Source organism: Pelophylax lessonae (genome assembly GCF_965119305.1).
Source record: "Pelophylax lessonae genome assembly, chromosome: 5".
Taxonomy (NCBI): Eukaryota; Metazoa; Chordata; class Amphibia; order Anura; family Ranidae; genus Pelophylax; species Pelophylax lessonae.
The window spans coordinates 308,817,412-308,844,634 of record NC_138772.1 but is presented as its reverse complement, the minus strand read 5'-3'; the positions used below and the strand labels follow the sequence as shown (position 1 = coordinate 308,844,634).

Sequence of the window (27,223 nt, the reverse complement as noted above, 5' to 3'; positions counted from 1 at the left end):
TTATAACTGAAATAATGCAGGAAATGGATTAAGGTAGAAAAAAAAATACTTTCGGCTTTAGAACCACTATAAGGTATAAAACATAACAAAATGTGCATGAATTAAAGAAATGTACTGCATGTTTTTGCCCTAATATATACTGTAAGGCCCTAAACAGAAAAGAGATCCATCCAGCTCACACTGCAGATAGACACTAGCTATAATATTTTAAATGGGATAGGGTGAAGGGTTGTGTCTGATGCACCAGCTCACCCTGATTGGCTATAAGTGGCAGTTAAAAAAATTTCTGGTTGTGCCACAAAAGGGTAAAGATTGACTTAGCAAAGCCATAGACAGTGCAAATGTATTTCTTGCAACCACAGGTTGCAGGAAATAAATTCACACAATTCCCCTATCAACACAGACACTGCCGACAGAGGAATTCCTCCTGCCGAGACATTGTATCCTCCCGGTACGGGGGGGGGGGGGGGGAGCCAATTCCGCTGGGAGAAGACAATAATTATTGCTAACAACTATAGCAGCCACTGGCGATAATCGCAAGTAAAATCCAACTGGCTGGCTGTACCCAAGTTGATAGATTAATCAACTTAGTACATTAAGCATGCCCAAACCTCGGCCGGTTCCTGATTCGAACCGTCTATGACTGGCTTCATTTAAAACTTAAAGTCATTATCTTTAAACGCTAAAATTTTTCTTAAATGGATCTAATGGATTGTAATTCCATGTGTAGCCACATAGAATTATGATGAAACGCAATAGGAAATCTATGTTAGGGCTTGAAAAAGACTGTCAAATCCTAATGGACTTATTGAACTGATGCAAGGTTAGGACAAGAACAAGGTCCACATACACTATCCCCTTATTAGGAATCAGCTCATTTAAAGAAAGATGCATTCCATTGTATACATTACAACCAAATCTCACTGCCATTGTTCCTGTGCTATCACTCACACATCAGACATGTATTGTAATAGCTCAAGAGCAAATTAGGAGCTACAAAATTAGCTTAAAAACCAACAATATATACAGCATATGAAACTTTATTGACAAAATCAAATGTCTTCACTGTCCTTAATATACAGTATCTCACAAAAGTGAGTACACCCCTCACATTTTTGTAAATATTATATTACATCTTTTCATGTGACAACACTGAAGAAATTGCACTTTGCTACAATGTAAAATAGTGAGTGTATAGCTTGTATAAAAGTGTAAATTTGCTGTCACCTCAAAAAAACTCAACACGCAGCCATTATTGTCTAAACTGCTGGTAACAAAAGTGAGTACAGCCCTAAGTCAAAATGTCCAAATCGGGCCCAAAGTGTCAATATTTTGTGTGGCCACTATTAGTGTACAGCACTGCCTTAACCCTCTTGGGCATTGAGTTCACTAGAGTTTCACAGGTTTCCACTGGAGTCCTCTTCCACTCCTCCATGATGACATCACGTAGCTGGGGGATGTTAGAGACGTTGCGCTCCTCCAGCTTCCATTTGAGAATGCCCCACAGATGCTCAATAGGGTTTAGGTCTGAAGACAAGCTTGGCCAGCACATCACCTCTACCCTCAGCTTCTTTAGCAAGGCAGTGGTCGTCTTGAAGGTGTGTCTGGGGTCGTTATCGTGTTGGAATACTGCCCTGTGGCCCAGTCTCTGAAGGGAGGGGATCGTGCACTACTTCAGTATGTCACAGTACATGTTGGAATTCATGGTTCACTCAATTAACTGTAGCTTCCCAGTGCAGGCAGCACTCATGGAGCCCCAGACCATTACAGTCCCACCACCATGCTTGACTGTAGGCATGACACACTTGTCTTTGTACTCCTCACCTGGTTGATGCCACACATGCTTGACACCATCTGAACCAAATAAGTTTATCTTGGTCTCCTCAGACCACAGGACATGGTTCCAGTAATCAATGTCCTTAGTCGGCTTGTCTTCAGTAAACTGTTTCCGGGCTTTTTTGTGCACAATCTTTAGAAGAGGTGTCCTTCTGGAACAATAGCCATGCAGACCAGTTTTTAATGCAGTGTGCGGTGTATGGTCTGAGCACTCACAGGTTGACCCCCCCACCCACCCCTTCAACCTCTGCAGCAATGCTGGCAGCACTCATATGTCTATTTCCTAAAGACAACCTCTGGATATGATGCTGAGCACATGCACTCAACTTCTTTGGTGGACCAGAGCGAGGCATGTTCTGAGTGGAACCTGTCCTGTTAAACCGCTGTATGCCACCGTGCTGCATCTCAGTTTCAGGGTCTTGGCAATCTTCTTATAGCCTAGGCCATCTTTATGTAGAGCAACAATTTTTTTTTTCAGATCCTCTGAGAGTTCTTTGCCATGAGGTGCCATGTTGAACTTCCAGGGACCAGTATGAGAGAGTGAGAGTGATAACACCAAATATAACACACCTGCTCCCCATTCACACCTGAGACCTTGTAACACTAATGAGTCACATGACACCGGGTAAAGAAAATGCTAATTTGGCCCAATTTGAACATTTTGAGGTAGGGGTGTACTCACTTTTGTTGCTAGCGGTTTAGACAATAATAGCTGTGTGTTGAGTTATTTTGAGGGGACAGCACATTTACACTGTTATACAAGCTGTACACTCACTACTTTACATTGTAGCAAAGTGTAATTTCTTCAATGTTGTCACATGAATAGATATAATAAAATATCTACAAAAATGTCAGGGGTGTACTCACTTTTTTGAGATACTGTAAATGAACAGCTGCATGAAGGTCTTGCAATGTTTCAATATATATACTGTATATATATATATATATATATATATATATATATATATATATATATATATAATAAACTGGTTTTATGTTTAGTGACTCTTCAAGGAATGGTTACTTACTGTACAAACACTTAGCAAAACATATAAAAAATAATAGGGCTAATGGCTTTCAATAACAGCACATTTTAAATACAGTAAAATAGCTATTGGTATAAACATGTTCATAATAGCGAAATACTAGCTATGAAAGGCTGACTAAAGCGAAACATATGTGCTCATGTTGAATGATTTATGTTGCTCTGTGTAATTCTGTAAGATCTGTGTCTCCTTATTTTCCTTTCTACAGAAGCTAAGCATCAGGAGACAGTGGCTCCTTAACTTCTTTTGTTAGAGATAAAGTGCAATTAGAAGCTGTTGTAATTTGAGACCATGCACATAAAACAGAGATAAGCCACTGAATAAAAAGGGGAAAAGGTAGCGGGAAAAAAAGAAAATAACAGGAATAAAAAATTTTTGCAGTTCACATTGTTGCAACTATGCATGAAATGTATGAAATAGAGAACAAAAATCGATTTAATATTCCCAAAGTCTCACCAGAGGTGCAAATACCTGTTAAATCTTCCTGGGCACTTAGTATACATTTTTATGTCTATCAGTGCTAGTTGCAGCTCCACCTCCAGCTGAAGCCCAAAATATAGGGGTTTCCTATAGGCAAGTAATAGCCAGCAGGAAAGCCCCTGACCCCTTATCATTCTGAAGCTCTGATGTAAAACCATTTTAATTGTAAATAAACATTGCCAGTGTTAACAAATTGTCTTAGCCATCAGATATTCAGGGAGAGAGGTTGAGGTAGTAAAGCCTTGTTCACATCTCAAAATACTAATGCTTAACAAACATGCCTATAGTGTTATAGTGTTAATTAGGCCGGCCATACACGGTTCGAATCTCAGCTGATTCAGCAGGAACCAGCTGAGATTCAAACCGATAATGGGCAGGCTGAATACACCAAGTTAATCAATCAACTTGGGTACAACCAGCCTGCCCAGATTCTCTTGCAATTATCGCTAGCAGCTCCTATAGCAGCTCCTATAGCTGCCCATCATCTGTGAATTTCATTCGCCCTTAGTATGGCCTGCATTAATGCGAGGTGTCCGTTGAGTTTGACATGCGTTTAATGCACGTTAACCACGTTCAGTCCAAACCAGTTCTAGCATTCCTCTCCTACATGTAAAAATCTATTTTTATTGCTAGAAAATTGCTCAGAACCCCCAAACATTATATATATTTTTTTAGCAGAGACCCTTGGAAAAAAATGGCGGTTGTTGTAATTTTTTTTGTCACACGGTATTTGCGCAGCAATTATTCAAACGCAATTTTTAGGGGAAAAAAAACACTTTAATGAAAAAGAAAACACTAAAGTTAGCCTAATTTTTTTTTGTATAATTTGAAAGATGATATTATGCCAAGTAAGTAGATACCTAACATGTCGCACTTTGAAACTGCACACACTCGTGAAATGGGCCATACTTTGGTTCCTAAAAACCTCCATAGGCGATGCTTTCAAAATGTTTACAGGTTACCAGTCTAGAGTTACAGAGGACGTTTTGCACTAGACTTATTGCTCTCACTCAAACGCATGCGGCGATACCTCACATGTGTGTTTTAAGCTCCATTCATGCCGGCATGACCTACGTATGAGTTTGCTTCTGCTTATTTTTATTTTCACACTTTACCATTCATTTTTTTTGTTTTATTATTAATACAAGGAATGTATGTTGTGGAAATATATTTCAGAGGTTGGGCTACTCCCCTTAGTTCCAGTAAAGGAAACTTATAAGACATCAGCATACCAAGTCATTTTACACAATGTCATGCCCCCAACTTTGTGGGAACAGTGCGGGGATGGCCTCTTGCTGTTCCAACATGACTGAGCACCAATGCACAAAGCAAGGCCCATAAAGACATGGATGAGCAAGTTCGGGTGAAGGAACCTGACTGGCCTGCACAGAGTCCTCACCTGACGAACCCGATAGAACACCTTTGGGATGAGTTAGAGTGGAGACTGTGAGCCAGACCTTCTCACCAACAGCAGTACTTGACTTCACTAATACACTTCTGGAAGAATGGTCAATCATTCCTAAAGACACACTCCTAAACATTGTGGACAGCCTTCCCAGAAGAGTTGAAGCTGTTACAGCGGAAAAGAGAGGGCCAACTAATATTGAACCCTACGAACTAAGACTGGGATTCCATTTAAGTTCATGGGCGTTCATGGGCGTTCATGGGCAGCACAGTGGTGTAGTGGTTAGCAGCAAGAGGGTCACTGGTTCAAATCCCAACCACGACACTGCCTGCGTGGGTACTCTGGTTTCCTACCACACTCTGAGACATGCTGGTAGGTTAATTGGATCCTGTATAAAAAAAAAAAAAAAGATTGTCCCTACTGTGTTTGTATGTGAGTTAGGGACCTTAGATTGTAAGCTCCTTGAGGGCAGGGACTGATGTGAATGTACAATGTATATGTAAAGCGCTGCGTAAATTGACAGCGCTGTATAAGTACCTGAAATAAATAAATAAAATGTGTGTGTGAAGGCAGGCATCTCAATACTTTTGGTAATATAATGTGTGTATATATATATATATATATATATATATATATATATATATATATATATATATATATGTACATATTGTATATATTTATTTGTATACACATATGAACTTTTTTTAGGTACTGAAAATTAGAACAATTACCTTTACATATAGTTTCGGATTGTTGTGCTTTAGAGTTGTAGTTTAGTGTTTAAGGTATTTTTATTTAGGGAGATATATTTTATTTCTAAATAATTTTACCAGGGTGTTTTATTTTCTTTCGAAGTTGTGACAATAATAATGTCTGATAAATGTCACAATGAGTAAGAGAGAGAGAGAGAGAGAGAGAGAGAGAGAGAGAGAGAGAGAGAGAGAGAGAGAGAGAGAGAGAGTTGTACTAACCACATTGCTATTCTTATTTTTCCAAAATTTGCAAGTCAGCACCAAAACAATCGGCTTAAAAATGTTATATGAAACATATAACCTAACCAGAAAACAGCTATAAACACAAGATTACGTAAACATCTGGGCCAAATCTGCACAGTCTGTTAATGAGCTGGTTGTAAATGGCTAAATGGCTTAAAACAGTACCTAATATAGCCTTTTATAAACAGTATGGAGGAAGACACATCTGTCAGACTCCGGGTTAGGACCTTAACTAAAATACAAATGGGCTGCCCACAGTTTAATTTCATGCAAATTCCTTAGTTAGGCCCCTTTACATGATCAAACCGATCAGGTCTGCCTGTTCATTTTTCAGACCTACCTGGTCGGGCCACCCATTCTCCCCTATGGGGAGGCGAATGTCAGCGCTGACATCCTTCTGGCATCTGACCCAGTAAGATCTGCTGAAAACAGGCGGATGGTGATAAGTTCGCCATCTCTCCAGCCGGTCGGATCAGATGCGATCGGATGAAAACGGAAGAGTATTGGCTCATTGACACTCTTTAGAGGGTCCAAACAAAGCTGCTGCAATCGGCTGCCAAGAGCTCTCAATTTTCCATCAATACTATGCATGAATGCCAAGAGTCCCCTCTGAGGGCCAGTGCCTATTTTCAGAATTGGACCTACGCTGCCGTGGATCGGGCTCTTGCAGAACCAAAGACAGGAAGAACTTTTGTTACGCAGTTTTTCTTTTTGAATCTTGTTTATTTTACTGTTGCTTTTGTCTGCATTGTAATATCATTTTACCCTTTTCTCTTTATTTCATGAAAATTATAAAATTGTTAAGCTGATTCTCTAACTGATCTAAACATTAAGCTTCTTGTTTGCATGACAGTGAGGGTCAGAGACATTCCCCAAAGGTCAGAATTGTTACAGCAGATACTATGAATATTACCTGTTTCAGTAAAACATGTAGTTGTAGCTTTTGTTTGTGTGTGCAAAGGGTTAACTGCTGGCTATTTAACTGATGATCGTGCTCTGTCTTTTGGCATGTAGATTGTTGTCCTATAAGCTGGAAATTCTATTTATAGGGGGAGGCTTAGGGTACCATTGTCACAGAAATCAGCAGAGTGCACTTGTTGCTGACAATCAAACCTTGGCAGCACAAACCTAGCATTAATTACCATATTGTTATGTTCACCAAAGCAACACATCTTCAACCCACCCTATTGCCATATTCTTTATGTCTGGGATGCCTAAAGGAAGAGGCAGAGGTTCATCACATACAGCTAGTAAGGGGCAAGCAGGCTCTGTATCTGCAAGACAAATCAATGTTTAGGCTCCACCTTTGAGAGGCAAGCCATGTCTACTTTTTCTTTCTTGCAGTGGGTGTGCTATACAGCCAGAGTACATGGAGGAGGTTGAGTCTTTCTTATCTTTTTCCTCCTTCATGGGGCATTTTCCTGCAAATGTGCCTTCTTCTTCCTCTTACTGTACAGTTAATCCAGTTGTTGCCCCACGGACATGGAAACTGACATGCAGGAAATAAGCTGAATTAATTCAGCACAGCTTCAATAATTTACTGCAGGAGAATTTGCAAAAAATATTGTGTTGCTGCCCAAAGGGTTAGAGATTTGATAAGGGTTTGGGTAATGAGGTTGCAAATTGCACTTGGGTGACAGAGATTAAAGAAGAGGTAAGTGAGGGAGAAACACAACATCAAAGAGGCAGGGTGTAAAGAGGAGTAGCTTGCAGAGGGATTGAAGTCTGATAAGGGGTTTGAGAAGTCTACCGTACAGCAATCAAATCAAGAAGAGGGTCACACTGATTAGAGTACAAAATAGACTTCAAGCTTTCTGTAAGTCTCCTAACATCACTCTTCCATCTCCAGCAGCATTTTGAAGCAATTATGAATGTCTTCCACAGCTGCTGGAGTGTAAAAAAAAATATTCACCAATTACCCCCATGCCCAGTGTCTCAATGCCAGTTTGGTGAAACTACTGGCTTTACAGCTGCTATCATTCAAGCTGGTGAAGTCTGCCCCTTACTATGACCTGTGCTGCACCACAATTGTAAGTATATAACTGCCATATTTTTATCCAAAAGGCCATCCCTGGCCTCCACTAGCATGTGGAAGTTAATGTCCCCATGTTAGGAAAAAATTGAATAGGTCAGGCAAGGACTTTAGAGGCACCAGTATAGTTAAAATATAAACATTTTATTAATGAAATAATTAAAAACCATCACAGAATATGGTGTGTGAGCCCCATGACAGAGGCATCAAAATGATATTACAAAACATACAGAGTAGACAATAATGTGGTTATCGTGTAGATTATTCCAAAATACATCACATCAAAGCAGATCTCGTGAGGGGTGACAGGGAATGAAGCTGCCGTCCATCAAGATCAATTGATGCTATGTTCCGATTGTAAAGAATCATACATTACTATGCTCGACATGTTTCGCTAAAGATAGCTTCATCGGGAGCTTATAAAGTAGTACTCTGTATAATATAGTTCTGTAGGGCAGGTTAAATGCCATCAACAAAAGAATCACGAAGAAGGTGTAATATAAATGTGCGGGAGCCAAACAGGAAGCAGGTGTAAAGTCGTTATCCTTGTAGGGGATTACATTTGTGATAGCTTGAATATATATCCAAGACCATCTTGAGACAACGTTTATGTGTCAGATAACATGGCCAGAAAGGGGTACCGCAGTATAGGTAGGCTACCGCATATAAAGCTCAAATGGGAGCACTATAGGCCTGCTGAAGGCTCCTACCTTCTCCGGATGGGGGATCACCAACATGTCCCCATGTTGCTGGACCAAACAGTTAGTGGCAGGGTCAACATAACCAATGACACATGGCTTAACAAACATGGGTAGGGACATTACATCTTTTTTATGGAGTATTGGGAAAATTAAAAAAAGAAATAAAAGTAGAAAAAAAAATCTGGATTCTTCCCGCAGCACCTAAGGAAATATGGAGTATTCCAAATCTTACAAGAAGACACTTCTCGCGTAAGCATGATACTCAACATTTTCTGTGTTCTGGCTGGAGTCATAATAATGACACCCCTTGCTGTAAGAAAGTTGGTAAGGATGTGTACTAACATTTCTATACCTACAGTTGTTTTTTTTTAACTAAAAGCTTCTATTTGTAATGGGGGAGGTACTCTGATATACTAAATGGACTTTGCATTTTACTGTAAAACCCAGTTTAACATCTGCCTCCATGATGCAGAGTACAGAAGCAGCTAGATGAAACTTTACTGCATTTTACAGCAGTCATTGTGCTGAAATGTTTTACTTGAGAAGCTGTTTTCTATCTAGGGGCAGTGGCAGAAGAAACCTTTATAGATATACTTGTATATACAGTATAAACATACACACAGCTTGCATTGTGCTCCAGGACTGTGGTTTGCCTTTTATATGCTATTATATTACACATTACTCTGGGAGAATCCATTATTTTTTTCATAAAATAATAAACAGAGGTAAATCTCTAAACTGAAAATCCACAAATCAAAGTCCAATATTAGAAGCAGTTCACAATAATTTAGATACTAAATTACTCCAACAGTCACACTGTTTGCTGTCATGGATTATCCTCCAACATAAGCTTTTTCACCCTGGGAACAAAGCTCCTTTTCCTTCCTAAAACTACATTTTACAGAAGGCAACTAAGCTACACAAGTGAACCGCCTGAAAAACTCCTCTTCTTTTAGTCTCTCAGAAAAACTAGAACATACCATGAATCAGACAAGTACATTGTTTACATGGGGAATTTTATTAGGACTGCATAGTATACGTATGTTCCAGCAATAGTTCATACAGAGAAATTCCAAAGAGAAATGAGCTGGGCTTGAAGGTCTTTGAACAGTACCCCATCCCACAGGTTGTTTCCTAAAGTGGGGTACACACTAGTAGAAAATCTGCCGAAAATTCCCGCCCGAGGTGAAATCGTCAGATTTTCGGCTAGTGTGTACACAACCTTCAGCAGCCGATCCCGACATTTTCAACGAAAAAAAGCGGAGGGACAAACACCAAAATTTTTATCGTCCGTCCCCAGACAACCAATTTTCATTGAATGTGTATGAAGTACATCTGTGAAAAATCGGATACGAAAGGCCGCGCATGATCTGAGGTTGCTGACGACCCGGAAGTCTAGGAACAAATGTCCCCCCAAAAAAAAAAAAAAATCGGACGAGAAATTCCGTGAACATTTATGCAGTGTCTACTAAAAACGGTTGTGAACGCGAGCATGAGAGAGAAAAATCGGAGGATATTTTGTCCAATTTTCGTCAAGTGTGTACGGCCCTTTAGTAGAAGACATCCTGGAACCATATTCAGTATGTGTGCTAGAAGAACATGCTTTTTTTTTTCTTCAGTAGACCATTTATTTACTAATGAACAACTACCTCCCATATATTATATGGCTAATAGAGTAAACACAGCAAATTATTCTAAGCATCTCGGCCATTCTGGGTTTCCTGTACAGAATAGTAATTTTAATAACATTCAGACCACTGCAGAATACTGACTCAAAGAAACAACTATTTTACTGCTTTTCCATGCTAAAATCACACGGTGGCTTTTACGAACTAAGCAAGCTTTATATCACATGGCTATAAAGCCAAAGTTATTTTTCAGAATTATTGTAGTACTGCCTATAGCAATCTTTCTCAATGTAGGCAATATACAGTAGTATGCTGCTCTAGGAAAACATTTCCATTCACTTTCCTCTAAAATTGGCTTATAGAGAAAATAAACTATATAAATTATCTTAGAAACTGACTTTCTATTAAAGCAAAACACAATGTTGTAGTGAAAAGTAGGAAATTATACTTTGCTTAGAAAAAAATGCTCTTTTCTAAAGCTATTAAAAAGGAAGATTTTGGTAGCAAGGGTTGGGACAGCTGAGGTTTTTTTTTTTTACTGGTGTCCCACATTGGGGAAACTTTTCCTCCTGTCCTGATCACATTTATTTTATTTATTTCAAATACTCATATAGCGCTGTCAATTTACGCAGCGCTTTACATATACATTGCGCATTCACATCATTCCCTGCCCTCAAGGAGCGCACAATCTAAGGTCCCTAACTCACATTCATACATACATAGTAGGGTCAATTTTTATACAGGATCCAATTAACCTACCAGCATGTCTTTGGAGTGTGGGAGGAAACTGGAGTACCTGGAGGAAACCCACACAGTCACAGGGAGAACATGCAAACTCCAGGCAGGTAGTGTCGTGGTTGGGATTTGAAGCAGCGACCCTTTTGCTGCTAGGTGAATGTGCTAGCCACTACACCACTGTGCCGCCCAACAACAAGTAGGCTCAGGGAAAACCCTATTAGGTTTTGGTCAGATATAAAAACCAAAACAAAAAAACATGCACCTATGCATATGCTTGTAACATGTGCAGTCATTGGAATAATCTCTGATGACAAACTACTGCTTAACATTAAAGTTGCTTAACCCAGGACCTGCATTCACTATATCTGGTCTCCCACGGTACACAGAACATGGAAATGCAATTATTTTAGTAAATATATACTGCTAAATACATTTTCTCATCAACAGTATATAGCAGTGCTGTGCCCTCTATCAGTGTCTGGCCGAGCTCTTGTTAAAGCTTGTAGGAGTTTTCATTCTGTTCTGACTGTCCTATAAAGCTGCATGACCCTTGACTTTCTGTCTGAACAGCGCTGATTGGCCCTGTGTTGATCACATACATGCCTCCCCCCCCAAAAAAAAAAAAAAAAAAAACTCTATAGCAATACTGACCAAACTAAGGATGTGCAGAGTGCCTCCAAGGCTCTGGTCTATCAGCAGATGGATTGAGGACAGTAGAATAAGGGGAGGATCAGAGAAGAGAGGATCAAACAGCCTTTTTACACAACGCAGAGGATTACCCCTTAGGTTTCATATTGAGTATAACAAGCATTCTTACTGCATAGATTGTAAGCTCTAACGAGCAGGGCCCTGTGATTCCTACTGTATTAAAGTGTATTGTATTTCTACTGTCTACCAACAAGTTGTAAAGTGCTGCGTTAACTGTCGGCGCTATATAAATCCTATATAATAATAATAATATACACACTAATTTTACTGATGTGGGTTTAGTAACACTTTAAGGACATTTCTCTATTACATGACCAATTTTTCATGTTTTGACTCTTTGAAAATGTTGCATGTACATATAAAATCCCTATTTAAAATTATTAAATTAAAACCTGCGCTAAAAATAATAATGTGTAAACCAGAGCTACCTGAAGCTGCTGCTCACTTAGGTAAAAACCAAGATGGAATGAAACATTGTAAAAACAGCGCTACCAGGGATGTGATATAGATAATAAATACAATCCTTCAATAAATAAATATACAAACAATCTAATTCATAAATATAAAGTGCACTTAGTGATGAAAAAAAATATATATATATCTCAATAAATATATATAAAGTGCAATATATCCAAGATGCTTAAGTGCTGAAGTGAAATAGTGCAAAATAAAGTGCAGTCACTTTAGAACTTAACCTCCCTGGAGGTATCCCCGAGCGTGACTCGGGTGGATTTTTTAGTGCAGGATCGGTATCCCCGAGTCACGCTCGGGGTGGATGTGCAGAGCGCGCAGCGCTGTCTCTTACCTTCTCCTGGCGATCCAGCGATGATCTTCCATTGCTGTGATCGCCAGCCGAGTTCCCCTCCGCTCGTCCGTCGGTATGATGACTTCCTAGTTCCGTTCCCTGCAGCAGCAATGCTGCATGGGAGCGGAACTGGGAGGGAAATTCAAACGTTGCACAAAACACAAACACATAACACATTTATATTATATGTATATATATGTGTATATATATACACACATATATATGTGTATATATATACACACATATATATGTGTATATATATATATATATATATATACACACATATATATATATATATATATATATATATATATATATATATATATATACACACACATATATATATATATATATATATATATATATATATATATATATAAAACACATGAATTATAATCTAATCAATAATATAATTTTATAATATATATTATGTAATAAAATTATATTATTGATTAGATTATAATTCATGCGTTTGTGTTTCAAATTTATCACATCTGGGATGTCTACTAGAGTCTTGTTTTGGTCAGGTTTAAGTCAGTAATTACTAAGAATTGTAGACCTATAATACATAACGCCAAATTTCCATGAAAAAAATTGTACCGCTTTTGGTACATAATTCCTGACATAATCATACCGCCAGGGAGGTTAAGCATCTTGGATATATTGAACTTTATATATATATTTATTGATATATATATATATATATATATTCATCACTAAGTGCACTTTTATATTTATGAATTAGATTGTTTGTATATTAATTTATTGAAGGATTGCATTTATTATCTATATCACATCCCTGGTAGCGTTGTTATTACAATGTTACATAAAAAAAATACCTGTTGATCCTTAAAAAAAATCAATGGAATTCGTAATCTTCTGTGTTCTCTGCTCATTGTGCACTGTAATCAGGGTCACTGTCACCAAGGCTCAGTTCACCTCTGAGGACCACAGAACACCACCTATGTTATGGGTATGAGAAGAGAGGAAGGTGTTCTGTAGTTCTAACAGACGTTCTGTCCTAGGGGCACAATACCTTTCTTTCATAGATATAGTGCATAAATACTATATATTCAGACTGCACAAGCCTCAGATGGCAGGTAAACAGCACAGCTAAAAATAATACACCTGGCACCTTGATTTTTTTAATACACTAGCCAATGGAAAAGTACATCCGCCAGCTCCTGAATATTATCAACTAGATACTAAATTGGGTTCACTGGCTATTCTGCACTCCTTCAATTTATCTAGCTTTGTATGGATTCACTCTCTGGCAGCTTCAACAGTATCATTACTCCCGTAGTACAGAAGACAACTAAATCCACTGCAAAATATATGCTGTACTAGCAGTGTAACATCAATCATGTGATAGGTCACACATCTCTTAAAATGTCTTACTACAATGAAGGATGGCAATGCCAGGTTAACCTGTTGGAATTGAGCACATCAGTGGTTCTCTTTTTACGCTTCAAATTGACCATGCAGGGAGGATGCAAATGTGACATTTCTCTCTCTCTAGAACATGAAAATGATTGGGATTCTGCTGCAGGCTACAGTTACTGTATTCAAAATGAGGTGAAGTATGCCTTCTATATGAACCTTAGCTAAATGTACCTGTACCTGCTTGGAAAGGCAATGCTTCCACATGAACCATAACTAAATGTACCCGTAACAAGCTATCTTTACAACAAGATCATTAAATGGCAATCAGATGAGAAAACATTCTCCTTTCAAAAGAAAGACTTGTGTGGGCTGATGTAAAAAAGCACCATTCATTATATACAGGAATTCATTTTTAAGTTTCTTTGATATTCAGCACTACTGGCTATCAAGGCTTGTTTCAGAAATTATTATATAGGTTCTACAAACTGTAATTACTTTTTTTCTAGTATAGGTGTGTACGCATTAGTGGGTTTGCTGGTGGCTTTTCTGTAACTGTTACAAGCCAGTAAAGTATTTTTTTTTTTCATCTGCAGTCAATTATTTAGTTTTAAATAGCGTAGGGAAGAGTTAAAATGTCTGTCAGTTAAAGTTAAATGCCTTTGCTAGAGCCCCTGTCGGTCTGTCTGACAGACAAACGGCATAAAAAATGACAGGCGCTTTAACACTATTTACAACTAAATAAGATGCTTTAGCGCCGGGTAAACAATACAGCATCCCAACCATTCAATATTTCCATTGGTACAAAGCAAGGATGCCCCCTGTCTCCATGCCTTGTTGTCTCAGTTATTGAACATCTAGCTCAAGTCATTAGAAAAAATTATTTTATCAAGCTGATCTCTATCCCTTCTGCCCATCATAAACTCTCCTTTTATGCAAATTACATATTGTCATACATTCAGCAACCACACATTAGCTTACCCTCTCTTATATCCAAATTTAAAAGCTTTATCTGGTTTAGTAATTTTAAGCGCAAAACATGTCCAAAACTGAAGCTCTGAATGCTAATCTCTCCCCCACTTTTTTTTTATCACTTTTGCAAACTAATTTCCCTTTTCAATAGAAACACGTGAATAATACCTACTTGGGGATGGCCTAGCCAGCTCACTTCTCTGATCTTTAGTCTCTCTACTAGAAATTCTCTAGACTTAGACTAAAAACTCTATGTAAACCCCAAACTTACAGGTGGAGCAGGCTTATCAGAATTTGAAATCACTCTACCATGTCTCTGCCTTACTTTCTCGCATCTTAGACTGGCTCTCAAGACCAAGTTCAAAGGCTTTAAATCTAATAATATGGATATATCCCTTATCCACTTATGAGCATTACCTTGGGGTTTTGCACGTTATTACAGATGGAGCAGGCTTACCAGAATTTTAACTCACTCTACCATGTCTCTGCCTTACTTTCTCGCATCTTAGACTGGCTCTCAAGACCAAGTTCAAAGGCTTTGAGTCTAATAATACGGATATGTCCCTTATCCACTTACGAGCATTACCTTGGGGTTTTGCACGTTATTTTCACACCCTCCAGGGACTCTCACCTTTTACAGTAGTGATATACAGTATATGGTATAAAACTAGATTGTCTCACTCTCCATCTTCAAGTCCATTTATGCCACTATTGGATCCGGCCTTGTATTTCTTGGTGGTGATATTGTCTTATGTTCTTCCTGGCAACAAGCAAGACATTTTGTTCTCCCTCGTTCTGGACTACCACTCTTTTTAACCAACCTTACATCTAAAACTGTTTACTGGCTCACACAAAATCAACTGACCACTTATTGTAAAAAAACGTCATCTTACAAGACTAATCCAATGTCCACTCACTGTCATATTGAGCGGCTATGCTCTCTCTTGGAACCACCTAAACCAGTGTTGGCAAACCTTGGCACCCCAGATAGTTTGGAACTGTATTTCCCTTAATGCTCAACTACACTGCAGAGAGCATGAGCATCATGGGAACTGTAGTTCCAAAACATCTGGAGTGCTAAGGTTTGCCTAGACATACGTTATCTATAATATATAAAATACTTCAGAAAAAAACAATTTAACCAAACACTCCTCTTTATGACAGCTTAGAGCAGAGAGCTGGATTGCAAGATTACCCCTGAAGAATGGCATAAATCCTTCCTGTTTGTTCTCTGTACATCACATTTTTCTTCTGTACCTCAAAATTGTTGGAAGTGTCACAGAGCAAGAGGTACTGGTATATATCCATATATGGTGGGAGTTGTCCCTTCTGAGTTGTCCCTTCTGGCAATTGATCCTTGATATCTATATTGACCTATATGGTAAACCCCTACCTCCGCCTCCTAAAATTGCTCTATTATCACTCTCTCTGGCTTAGTGGCCTACCAAAAATCACAACTTCTGAGACACTTTCTCTCTTCTGGTCCTGTTCTACTGAAAGACTACAGAGACCCCTCCTTTGACAAAATGAGTTAACACAATTAACAAAATTATGAGAACGGCTTTCGATACAAACATTAAGAATAAATGATTTAATGCCATATCAGTCATATGTTCCCTAATGACCTCCATAACAGTCATATGTTCTTTAATCACTGCCATGCAAGTTACAGTGTCACTAATCACAACCGCACCAGTCATATTGTCCTTGGTCACTGCCACACCAGTTACAGTGTTCCTAACCATCATCACACCAGGTACAATGTCCCTAATCACTACCAGACCAGTCCCAGTGTCACCAGTATATGCCAGCAACAGTGTTTTGTATTATCGCCTCACTAGTTGCAGAGTCAGCACACCAGTGTAAGCCAGTAACAGCATTATCAAAACACCAGTCACCAAACCAGTGTAAGTCAGCAGCAGTGTTCCTGCTTGCTGACACACCTGTCCCCAGTGTCATCAGAGCAGTGTAAGCCAGCAACAGTGTTCTTTCTTGATCATCACCACACCAGCGCAGTGTTGCCTCTGGCTTCTGCCTGTACTAACCCTGGCCTATTTATTGACCATTAACAGTACCTCTATCAGAACACAATAGCACAGCAGAGGAGATCCCTGCACTTTTCAGCAGAATGTGTTTTGGGTTGTAATTCCAAGTATGCTTACGATATTTGTTAGATATTTCTTGACAACTTTGTGTAACAAAGTACATTTTAATTTGTTTTCCTGCATTGTCCAAAAACTTGTGGCAAAAATGACATTGTCAAAAGGCTCAGCATGCCTTTCAGAATAAAACCTTAGAGAGTTTACTTTCCAAAATGGGGTCATTTTGTGGATGTTTTCACTGTCCTATTGCTCCAGGGCCTCCAAAAATATGATAGATAATAAGAAAATTAGATCTGTAATTTAGGTGTAATTTATGCTTCTTGAAAGCCTTCAAAGGGACTCCTTGGATATGTGACCCATCCATTCATCAAGGCTGTGAAAAAGTCTCACACATGTTGCTTCCCCATACTCGGGAGGAGTAGCAGAATGTGCTTTGAGGTGTTATTATAAGCATGCTTATGCTGTATGAGAAATAACTTGTTAAAATTACAACTTTGTGAATTTCTTTTTATTTAATTTCTTAATTTTCCAAAAATTTGTGACAAAAAAAATGACACATACTTACTTAATAAATACCTTGTACTGTCTACATTCCAAAAAGGGGTCATTTGGGGGCGTATTGTATTGTCTTGGCATTTTAGGGCCTCAAGAAATGATATAGCAGTCAGGATTGATCAATATATACCATAGTTATAAGTTTAACACAAACTACAAAAAATACACTGATTCTGGTTATTTTTTACTAAAGAAATGTAGAATAATACATTTGGCCTAAATTCATGAATAAAGGTTTATTTGAAAAGGTTATAGCACAAACTAAGAACTATTTTATTTTTCAAAATTGGGGGTCATTTCTTTGCTTATAGCAAAAAATAAAAAACCCAGCTGTGACTAAATACCACCAAAAGAAAGCTATATCTTTCTAAAAAAAAGATAAAAATTTCATATAGGTACAGTGTTGCATGACTGAGTAATTGTCATTCAAAGTGTGATAGCACTGAAAGCTGAAAAATGGCCTGGGCAGGAAGGAGGGGAAAGTGTCTGGTCTTGAGGTGGTTAAACAGTGGAAGGTGTGATTTCTTTACTCTGAATCAGGTGCCTGAGTTACAAAGAGGTTGTAATTACACTCTTTTTTGGGGTACATTCCTTTACATTGCCTCTGCAATTGACACCGATTATTCTAGACAAGTATTTACTATGTGTTAATAGTTTAGCACTTTACAATTTTTCTTTCTTTGATCTCTTTCCCGTAAGGGACCCAGGCCCAGACCTCTATACTTCTCTTTTATACTTACTTTCTCCATACACTTTCTTCTATATTTCTTTTTCCTCCACACTTTTTCTTTCTTCTCTCTCCAATAGGGACTTATGTTTGGCATTTCTTCCAGCCAGTTATTATTACCACACTCCCTATGATGTGGGACTACATTGAATGTTTTCAAATTCAATGTTTTGGAACATCCTTTCATTGTTGTACTGGCATTTAGATCGTGTTCATTTTTAGATCCGTGTTCTTTTCTCCAGAATCCTACTGCATTGGCATTGACAGCATTCACCGTAAAGCTTTACTTCTTGAAAATGTCAATAATAACTATATTCAACTTTAAATAAGATGTTTTAGACTGGAATTGGGCTGGAAAGAGTATGACTACCATCTCAAGTAGCCTATATTATTGACTCAAAAAGCTTTCCATGTATACTGTGCCTGGCCAAATACGCATGCAAATAAACTTTTGTGCATTTGTTTTGTTATTTTGGGGAAACCTGGAGTTTGTAATAGATGAATATTATAATACATAATCTTAACCCATGTAACCAGTTAACTAATTTCATATGATAAAGAGCACGACAAGTTATCAAAGTAAGCATAGCTGTTAGTTTACCTATTTTAAATACAAATTAAAATAAATGGTTCTTAAGAACTTAGAATTCAAATACTGGATGTACATATAAGCTGAGTAACCATAGAAGCATACAATCAGCCTTTACCCATACAATTATTTGCCACTCACTGTTTTTTTTTTTTTTTTGGACCTAATATTTAAAAGTATAGAACTGGTTCAAAAGCATCACAATGCCAGCTAAAAGTGACGTGTAATCGATTTGCACCCCAATTTTATTCAATTTAGAAATCGAGACCTGGAAATAGTAGAAACTGTGGGTAACAGATTGCTATGGACTAAAGCAAATTTTTCAAAATGGCCAAAAAAGTTGCTAAGTGTTTAAAGTTAGCATACGAGTTCAAAGATTATATCAGATTTTTGCGCTTGTATCCCCATATTGTACAGTACATAATTATTTACATAGGTAAAGGAAATGTATAATGGTTTCTTTGCTCATTGTGAGCAAGACTAAAATTACAATTAGAAAAACATAATTTTTTTACCCAGGTAAATATGAGATATTGTATATTTATATCATGCAATTAACTATACTACCAGTATGTAGAGTTCCAATCTTTTCTTACATCATTAGCATGATTTAGCTGTGCTTTAAGAATCTCATTGTTTACAGAACATAATGAGTCTTTCGAGTAGTGATTCATTTCTTACCAGATAACTGAGGTTTCTATCAGACAAAGGGAGCTGCAAAGAACTTCCTCTGTGTTGTGATTTAGAATAACCAATAGTTCCCTAGGAACCCTTTGTATTACATGTACAACAGGGATTGTATATAAGGGAGGAGCCTTGAACTGTACTCAGCTCCCATATCATACCATCTATGCACACTTGCATAATCAGAAAATGCTGGTAACTCCCCATCAAAACATAGACCACATTAGAGGCTTCATCTCTTCCAAGACTCTACAATGCCTCTGGGCTCCAGGCCCCAATCCCAGAGTTCCTTTCCTGGAGAAAACTGCAAAACCAGTTTTCTTTTGAGTAGTGATTCATTTCTTACCAGATAACTGAGGTTTCTATCAGAAAAAGGGAGCTGCAAAGAACTTCCTCTGTGTTGTGATTTAGAATAACCAATAGTTCCCTGGGAACCCTTTGTATTACATGTACAACAGGGATTGTATATAAGGGAGGAGCCTTGAACTGTACTCAGCTCCCATATCATAACATCTATGCACACTTGCATAATCAGAAAATGCTGGTAACTCCCCATCAAAACATAGACCACATTAGAGGCTTCATCTCTTCCAAAACTCTACAATTCCTCTGGGCTCCAGGCCCCAATCCCAGAGTTCCTTTCCTAGAGAAAACTGGAAAACCAGTTTTCTCTTTTAGAACAGACATTTCAGAGTCCCTCAGCCTCCATAAGTGAGCATCCTGGCCAACACCGGATTCCTTTAACAATGTAACAAGGTGTAGCGTACATATTTTTAAATAAACCTATTCAAATAAAATGTACCCAAAATATTATATTCTCCCTTTCACAAGAGAACCCCTCAAAGCCATTTTTTCAACTTTGACCCACGGCCCAAAAATTATTATTTCCTGACCCCCCCAAAGTTGCTTGCCTAGTTTTCCTAGATCAAAATATGGCTGTATTAGCCTTTATTACGGAGGGTAACAGTTTATTTATAATGATATTTAAGTCAAGGGGGATCATTTATTAAGAAATGAAGATGTATACAAAGCTTTGTACTTGTATTAACTACTAATATTTTCTCTTTTATTAATTCCAATACAAAATCTGATTGGTGGCTAAGATGTACTGTATCAGTGCAATCTTTACAGTTTATTGCTAAATAAGTTTGTATAACTTCAGCTGTTTAATAAAACACAACTGATTTTCTCCCCAGAATAGAATTAGTGAGTGGTACAATCAATGACAAAGTGATAGTGGCTGACGTCAGTGGTAATGTTATTTAATGCATTTTTATCTGGGCAACTAAGAAATAGAAAATGATAGAGGGAAAAGGGACGCTACCACCTTTTAATCTCAAAGTCTTATCACAAAACGAACATAGGACATTTTGTTCTAGGCATTAATAAAACAAAACGTTTAAAGATATGGCTTTTAGTTGGCTTTTAGTCATTTCATCTTGTATTACTCACCTTTCTATCTCCTGTGCAGAATATGCTATGTTAAAAAAAGACTTACACCCTCACATATTTGCTGCTCACATGGGTTTGAACTTATGAAACAATGTAAGAATCCATTTGCATGAATGACACATCAAGCTAAAAAGTTAAACTAAAACATCCTTTGATAATTCTAGTCTCATCATCTACAAGGCTTTTAACAATAGAACATTTTGCAGCTTTGATCATTACAAAGAAATAGATGTACATACAGGGAAATAGATGTACATGCAAGGAAATAGATGTGCATACAAGGAAATATATGTGCATATATCTAATGCTTACTTCACAGGGCTTCTGGCAGCATCTGGATCTTGGGCTGTGACCGTGCCTATAAGAGTGTTAATTTTGGCATCTTCCATGACTTCAAGTACATAGGCTGATTTGGTGAACACTGGCGGTTCATCCACATCGTCCACCAAAATTCTGACAGTAGCCACGTCCTTGAAGGGTCCCATATAGTGAAACCTGGAGTCTTCATATGTATTGACAGCTTCTACTTTCAAATTGTACATCCTTGTTTTCTCAAAGTCCAGTGCCTGCAAATAAAAATATAATATAACCTCGGGACACCAAAAGAATTTAGGTATAATGTATCAAATGTCAGGAAACAAATCTAAACCACACAGTCACAGGCCTAATCATTTTATTACAGTACAAGAAGCAATAATATGCAACTTACCTACTTTTTTTTTCCTCTTAAATTTAGTTTTGGGACATTGTATTAAAATGTCTGTGAGGTGGCCTGGTTTTTTCAATATTTGAAAATGGCAGCATCAGCAGATCTCATTTATTGGATCTGCCTCAGTACTTTGCAGATGTTTGTATAATGCAATCTGAAGAAAGAAGTTACTGACACATATAACTGGGCTTATTTAAAAAGGCAGTGCAAAGAACAATATCTATATTCACAGGGAAGGAGACTATAGTAACCAACCAAATTAAATAAACTTGATACAGCTGAGGGAAAGAAGCACATCTAATTAGCTGACACAGGTTACTTTGCATTACCCTATTAAATAAGCAGAGTGATTGTATGAGATCACATACTTTTAGTCTCGGTTCACACTGGGGCAACTTGTAAGGCAACTTAGCCGCCTGACAAGTCACGTTCCATTCAGTGCAATGGAACCGTTCCAATCGGAGCAACTCAAGTCACTCCGACTTAGAAAAAGTTTCCAGCACTACTTTGGGGGCGACTTGCATTGACTTCTATTAGAGAAGTCGCTTGCAAGCCACGCTGAAGTCGCGCTGCACGGGGCGGCTTCAGAGTCGGGCAACTTTGAAGCCACTCCAGTGTGAACCCACCCTTACAGAAAATGTAACTACAAATATTGAGCTTATTGACACTTATAAGTGTAGTAGTAGGCAACTTTCAGATGGAGCACAGTCAGCTCTGATCAGCAAGGGATCCATGAGCAGATTCTTGCTGAATCAGAGCTCATGAGTCAAATATCAGTGTTTTGACATCCGTGCCCTTTCAGTCTATGCTTGGTGGATACAGACAGACCTGCGACAATTCTATGGGCAGCCCGATCTAAATGGACTCAGCTGTTCGTTTACATCGAGATACCTCCGAGCTTTCATGTCCTTTTCTGCAGCCTTTTTTTGTTTTGTTTTCTACAGTACCTGGGTGGACCCAGAGGTAGGTGGCTCTAAACGGACACAAGTCTGTTTATATCTGCCTATCCATAGGGCTGTATGGAGCTTCCAATCAGGTATGCCTGAAATATGTTGTAGTGGCAGAATTAGTTTTTTTTTTTACATGTAATCGGTTGATATTAGTCGTATTTTTCTCAGCAATATTTTCTTTGCCTTACTGAATAAACTGAAAGTCTGATGACTGAAAGCTAAACTAGATCTTGTAGCTTTGAGAATCATTTTTTGATAACAGTATGTCTAAAATCATAAATACTATGCTCTAGTTATAGAGGAGGGAAATATGTAGTATGCAATTTATAAGCAGACAGATGTTTGTTTGTCTAATAACAAGATGATTCTGATTTTACAGCAAATAAACACGTTTTCAATTTAATTTGCTTTGTTTTACTGAACTAGAAAACCTACTAGCTGAACCAGCCACTTAAAGTTTTCTAATTATAGTCTCACAACTTCTTTCTGATGAGTTTTATAATATGACATTTTCTGCTGTTTACTGATGCTTGGGATTGTTCAACAGACAGATAGATAGATAGATAGATAGATAGAAAGATAGATAGATAGATAGATAGATAGATAGATAGATAGATAGATAGATAGATAGATAGATAGATAGATAGATAGATAGATAGATAGATAGATAGATAGATAGATAGATAGATAGATAGATAGATAGATAGATAGATAGATAGATAGATAGATAGATAGATAGATAGATAGATAGATAGATAGATAGATAGATAGATAGATAGATAGATAGATAGATAGATAGAGTAGATAGAAGGGATGGAGTGTGCAGCTGCCAAGGCTTAGTACAAACTTTGAGTGGGTGACTAAACAGGTTACAGTGAACCTATGGCTGCAGCCAAAAGTCATTCATTTAGTTACTGTATTACTAACGCCACTAGATGCAACTTTTGCTATTTGGCCTGCAAGCATCTTTTGTTGCCAGGGTGTGAGCAGCCACCTGCCCTCTAACAATTGAGGACGCTGTGCGGGCCTACCAGCACCCCCCCCCCCCCAATTTTCATGGACACTACTACATTTAGTCACAAGGGATACCCACCCCTTTGCTTGGGTTTGGTATGCCCTCAACAAGAGAAGGGTACCTTCCCATGGGAGAATCTGCTCTTTGGGAGAACCCAGTCCCCATGTTTATGTGGAAAAAACCCTTGGCCTGGGGCATGTAGGAGTTTTTAGGGAGGATGGGAATTTGGAAGACCCCTTAAAAATAAGGGAACCCGAGATATCCTCACTTTCCCCATGTGAATACTATACAGTATAATAGCATACTCACCCCCCGACCCACCAAAAAGAAAAAGAAGTAGTAGTAAATAAAAATACCACACATTTGAAAAAAGAAATTACCCACAATGTAAACTCATCATCTATCATGGCATCCAGCAATGTAAAAGCACATCAATCAAGCTGAATGACAAACCCGATGACCCAGATAGCAAGGACAACTTGCCCAAAATTGTGGCAATGATGAATTGTAAGTCTGTTAACTTGCTGCACATTTTTACCGGCAAGTTGTACAACTGCAGAGAACTTGAAGAACCAATACTAGTTGACACTTTTCCAATTTGTAGCAAATGTGTATGGCAAGTCTCTAGCAAGAGCAAAGTTGCAGTAGTGAGTCTACAGCAAAAGCTCTGCAAGTCTACAGCATGAAAATTCAGTCACAGTGACCCCTGTTGTGGGATGACTATTGCACAGCATAACTGAGAACTTGCAGCAGTCATGCAGAATGTTTGCAAAGAAAGTTGATCTGGCGTCATACAACGTGGACTTGCTGCAACGTGGAATTGTGCAACAAACTTGTGAAGCCTGGCAAGTCTAGCAATAGCTTAGCAAGTCATTTTCAAACTTGCAGCACAATTGCTTGCTATCTGGGGACCCACCGAAACAAGACACATACAACCCAAGCCTCTGGCAGACTTTCGCTGCAAATTACAGCTCCAGGCCCTGCAGCTGATTGCAAAAGGGCAATGTATCTCAGGTGATGTCATGATCATATTTAGTCAATGATATCACCCAGGATACCCCACTTCTTTGTTTAATTTTGCTGCCAGCTTGGGAAATGGCATTCTCTGCAAGGAGTCCTCTGGGAGCAAGCATGTTGATGGTCAGTGCGTCTTGTTTTGTTTTGTTGGGTTGGCGGGAGTTTTTTTATTGTTAACGAGGTTGATTACCAGGCAACGGGATTGATGGATGAATTTACATTGTAGGTCTTTTTTTTTTCAATAAAGAACTTCAAATATGTGGTATGTTGATTAACATTGTTTTTTTTTTTTTAGAATGGGTAACCGGGAGTACTATGTATCCCTTACCCAACACCATTCCATTCATGTTTTGCATAGGGTTTCCCTTTAATTACATACCACACCCTCACCAAGGATAAGGTTTGGTATGTATTTTGCAATGAGTATCATGTGTTTGTTTTTTCTTTCATGGTATCCCCTTTTATAATCCATAGCAGTTTTTCATTTAGGCTGGTTTCACATTGAATTCAGAGCAACTCGCAGCAGGGGGTCCGGTACGTCCCCATGTACCATTTCAGGTCCGAATTAAGTAAGACTTTTTGACTGAATTTGGACCTGAAATGGACCAGAAGATGCACAGGACTTTTCTGCAAGCCACTCCGCAGACGACACAGAGCTGTGTGAACCAGCTCCATTGGGAGCCGGTCACAGTCTCCTGTCATGCAAATTGGATCCTATGTCGCATCATTGTGAACTGAACCTTATTCTTAGGCTGAGTTCACGCCATTGCAACTACGTAACTATGGATGCGGGGAAACCCGCATCCAATTTGCAATATTGTGAACCCAGCCTAACGATAAGGCTCGGTTCACACTGATGCGACATAGAAACCGACTTGTGAGGCTCCAAGTCGGATGACATGTGAAATTCAATGTTTCCCTATAAGAGCTGTCTTAGTAATACTACACAAGTTTGTCTGGCTTTAGAAAATCTTCCTGCCCTACTTTGGTCCTACTTTGATACAACTTCAGTTCAACAGAGTGTAAAAAGTCACATCAAAGTCGTATCAAAGTTAGACTCCAAAGTTGCACTGAAATTCACGCAACTTTGGAGTCAGGCTAGTGTGAACAGAGCCTAAGGATCTAATATGAATAGAGAGTAATACTAACTGCTTTGTTTACAAACAGAGCAAAGTGGCTGGGAAATATCATTTAGCACCCTGCCAACTAATATCTTTTTTTTTCTCTTTGCAAATGTCAACTTTACTGCACTATTTTGTTCAGGTGCAACACTTCAAAGACTTCACAGACAGGTTATAATAAATTAGCTTAAAATGAACCAGTGGCTTATAAATGTATAAATATATGTATCACACATATATATAAATATAAAGAATCAAAAATTGGTGATTATAAATAAATAAATATATAAATATATAGATATAAAATGTCCAAGTAAAAAATTCAGTGGTGTAAAACACAAAAGTCCACTGTGAAACTTTGACACAAAAAATATAAATAAAGGTGCTCCCAAGTGCTCAACGGATATGTACCACACGTGCCCTTGCTCCCCACACGTGAATCCACTTACCAGATGGTGTGGACCCCTAAAGGCCTTATGGTCTGGGGGTCTAACAGGTTTAAAGGTAAGTGGATGAGCTTGGTGCCTTCAGAGTAGTCTCTCATACGCATATGCAAATAAGCATAAGAAAAACCAATAGTGCAGTACGTTCCAAAAATTGTATAATTTATCACTCCAAATAACTTTAGGAATTGCACTCACAATTAAAAGAATAAATACAAGCCTTTAAATATATATTATCCTGGCGTCTAGTGGATGGTGTCCCTACCGTCCTCCTAGATGTGGACCGCAGCGTGCGTTCCAGCGCTACTTCCGCTTGTGTCCCACTAAACCGGAAGTGACGTGTTACGTTGGCTGTGATAACCGGACATACCTTACATACATACATACATACTTTCTAAAGCCTGTCCAGTCCAGTCGCACACTGAGCTGTCAGCGGCGGCTTTGCTGTGGAGGCAGGTAAAGAGGAGGCAGTCAACAATGGAAGCCCCATAATACCTCTATGAGTGACATCACTTCACATTCATTTCACAACCATTGTGGGCTGTGTCCTCTGCAGAGCTTTCACTGCTGGAGACTAGACTGGATCGGCTTCAAAAAAGGTATGTATACCGACTTATTCTGTACAGGGCTAGATAGGTTAGTCTTAGATCGCGAATGCCTGTAGATGTGGTGATTTTAGTGTTAGGGTGGATTTTCCCTTTAAGGCGTCCCCCCCAAGTTTTAATTTAAAGGAATTGTGCATGTTTAATATTTTACTTTTTCCTTTATAAAAAGAGCTGCTCCCTTCTCCCAAATGGTATTTTTATTTTTCTGCATTGGTACATATCCTGCTCCTCTTCATGCCATTCATTTGACAATCCCTTGCTTCTTAGCCTTGAAAATGGAGAGAATTGATCTTCAAAATGTAACTCCTGTTGATGAATAGGGTTTGCTTTAAAGTATGCAATTTGTGGACGTTTGGCTGTGTTCACCAAATGTGCCCTCAAATGGAACCCAAACAGATTTACCCATGACTAATAGTGGGTCAGCTTATAAAATCCCTTCAGTGGTGTATGCCTGAGTGACCATATCAATCTAGGTCTGTATAAAAGAAAACTAAGTGATGGTGATAATTTTTTATCATTAACATTATA

The 27,223-nt window shown here is 38.4% G+C and overlaps 1 protein-coding gene across 1 annotated transcript in view; it reads right to left on the bottom strand.

Moving 5' to 3' along the window:
- Positions 1-27,223, bottom strand: part of LOC309556963 (cadherin-6-like) — a 567,199-nt gene that overhangs the window by 62,161 nt on the left and 477,815 nt on the right. The window contains exon 7 of the mRNA XM_082259546.1: positions 21,148-21,401. Within this exon, the coding sequence (XP_082115672.1) occupies positions 21,148-21,401 (254 nt within the window). The remainder of the gene's footprint in view (positions 1-21,147; positions 21,402-27,223) is intronic.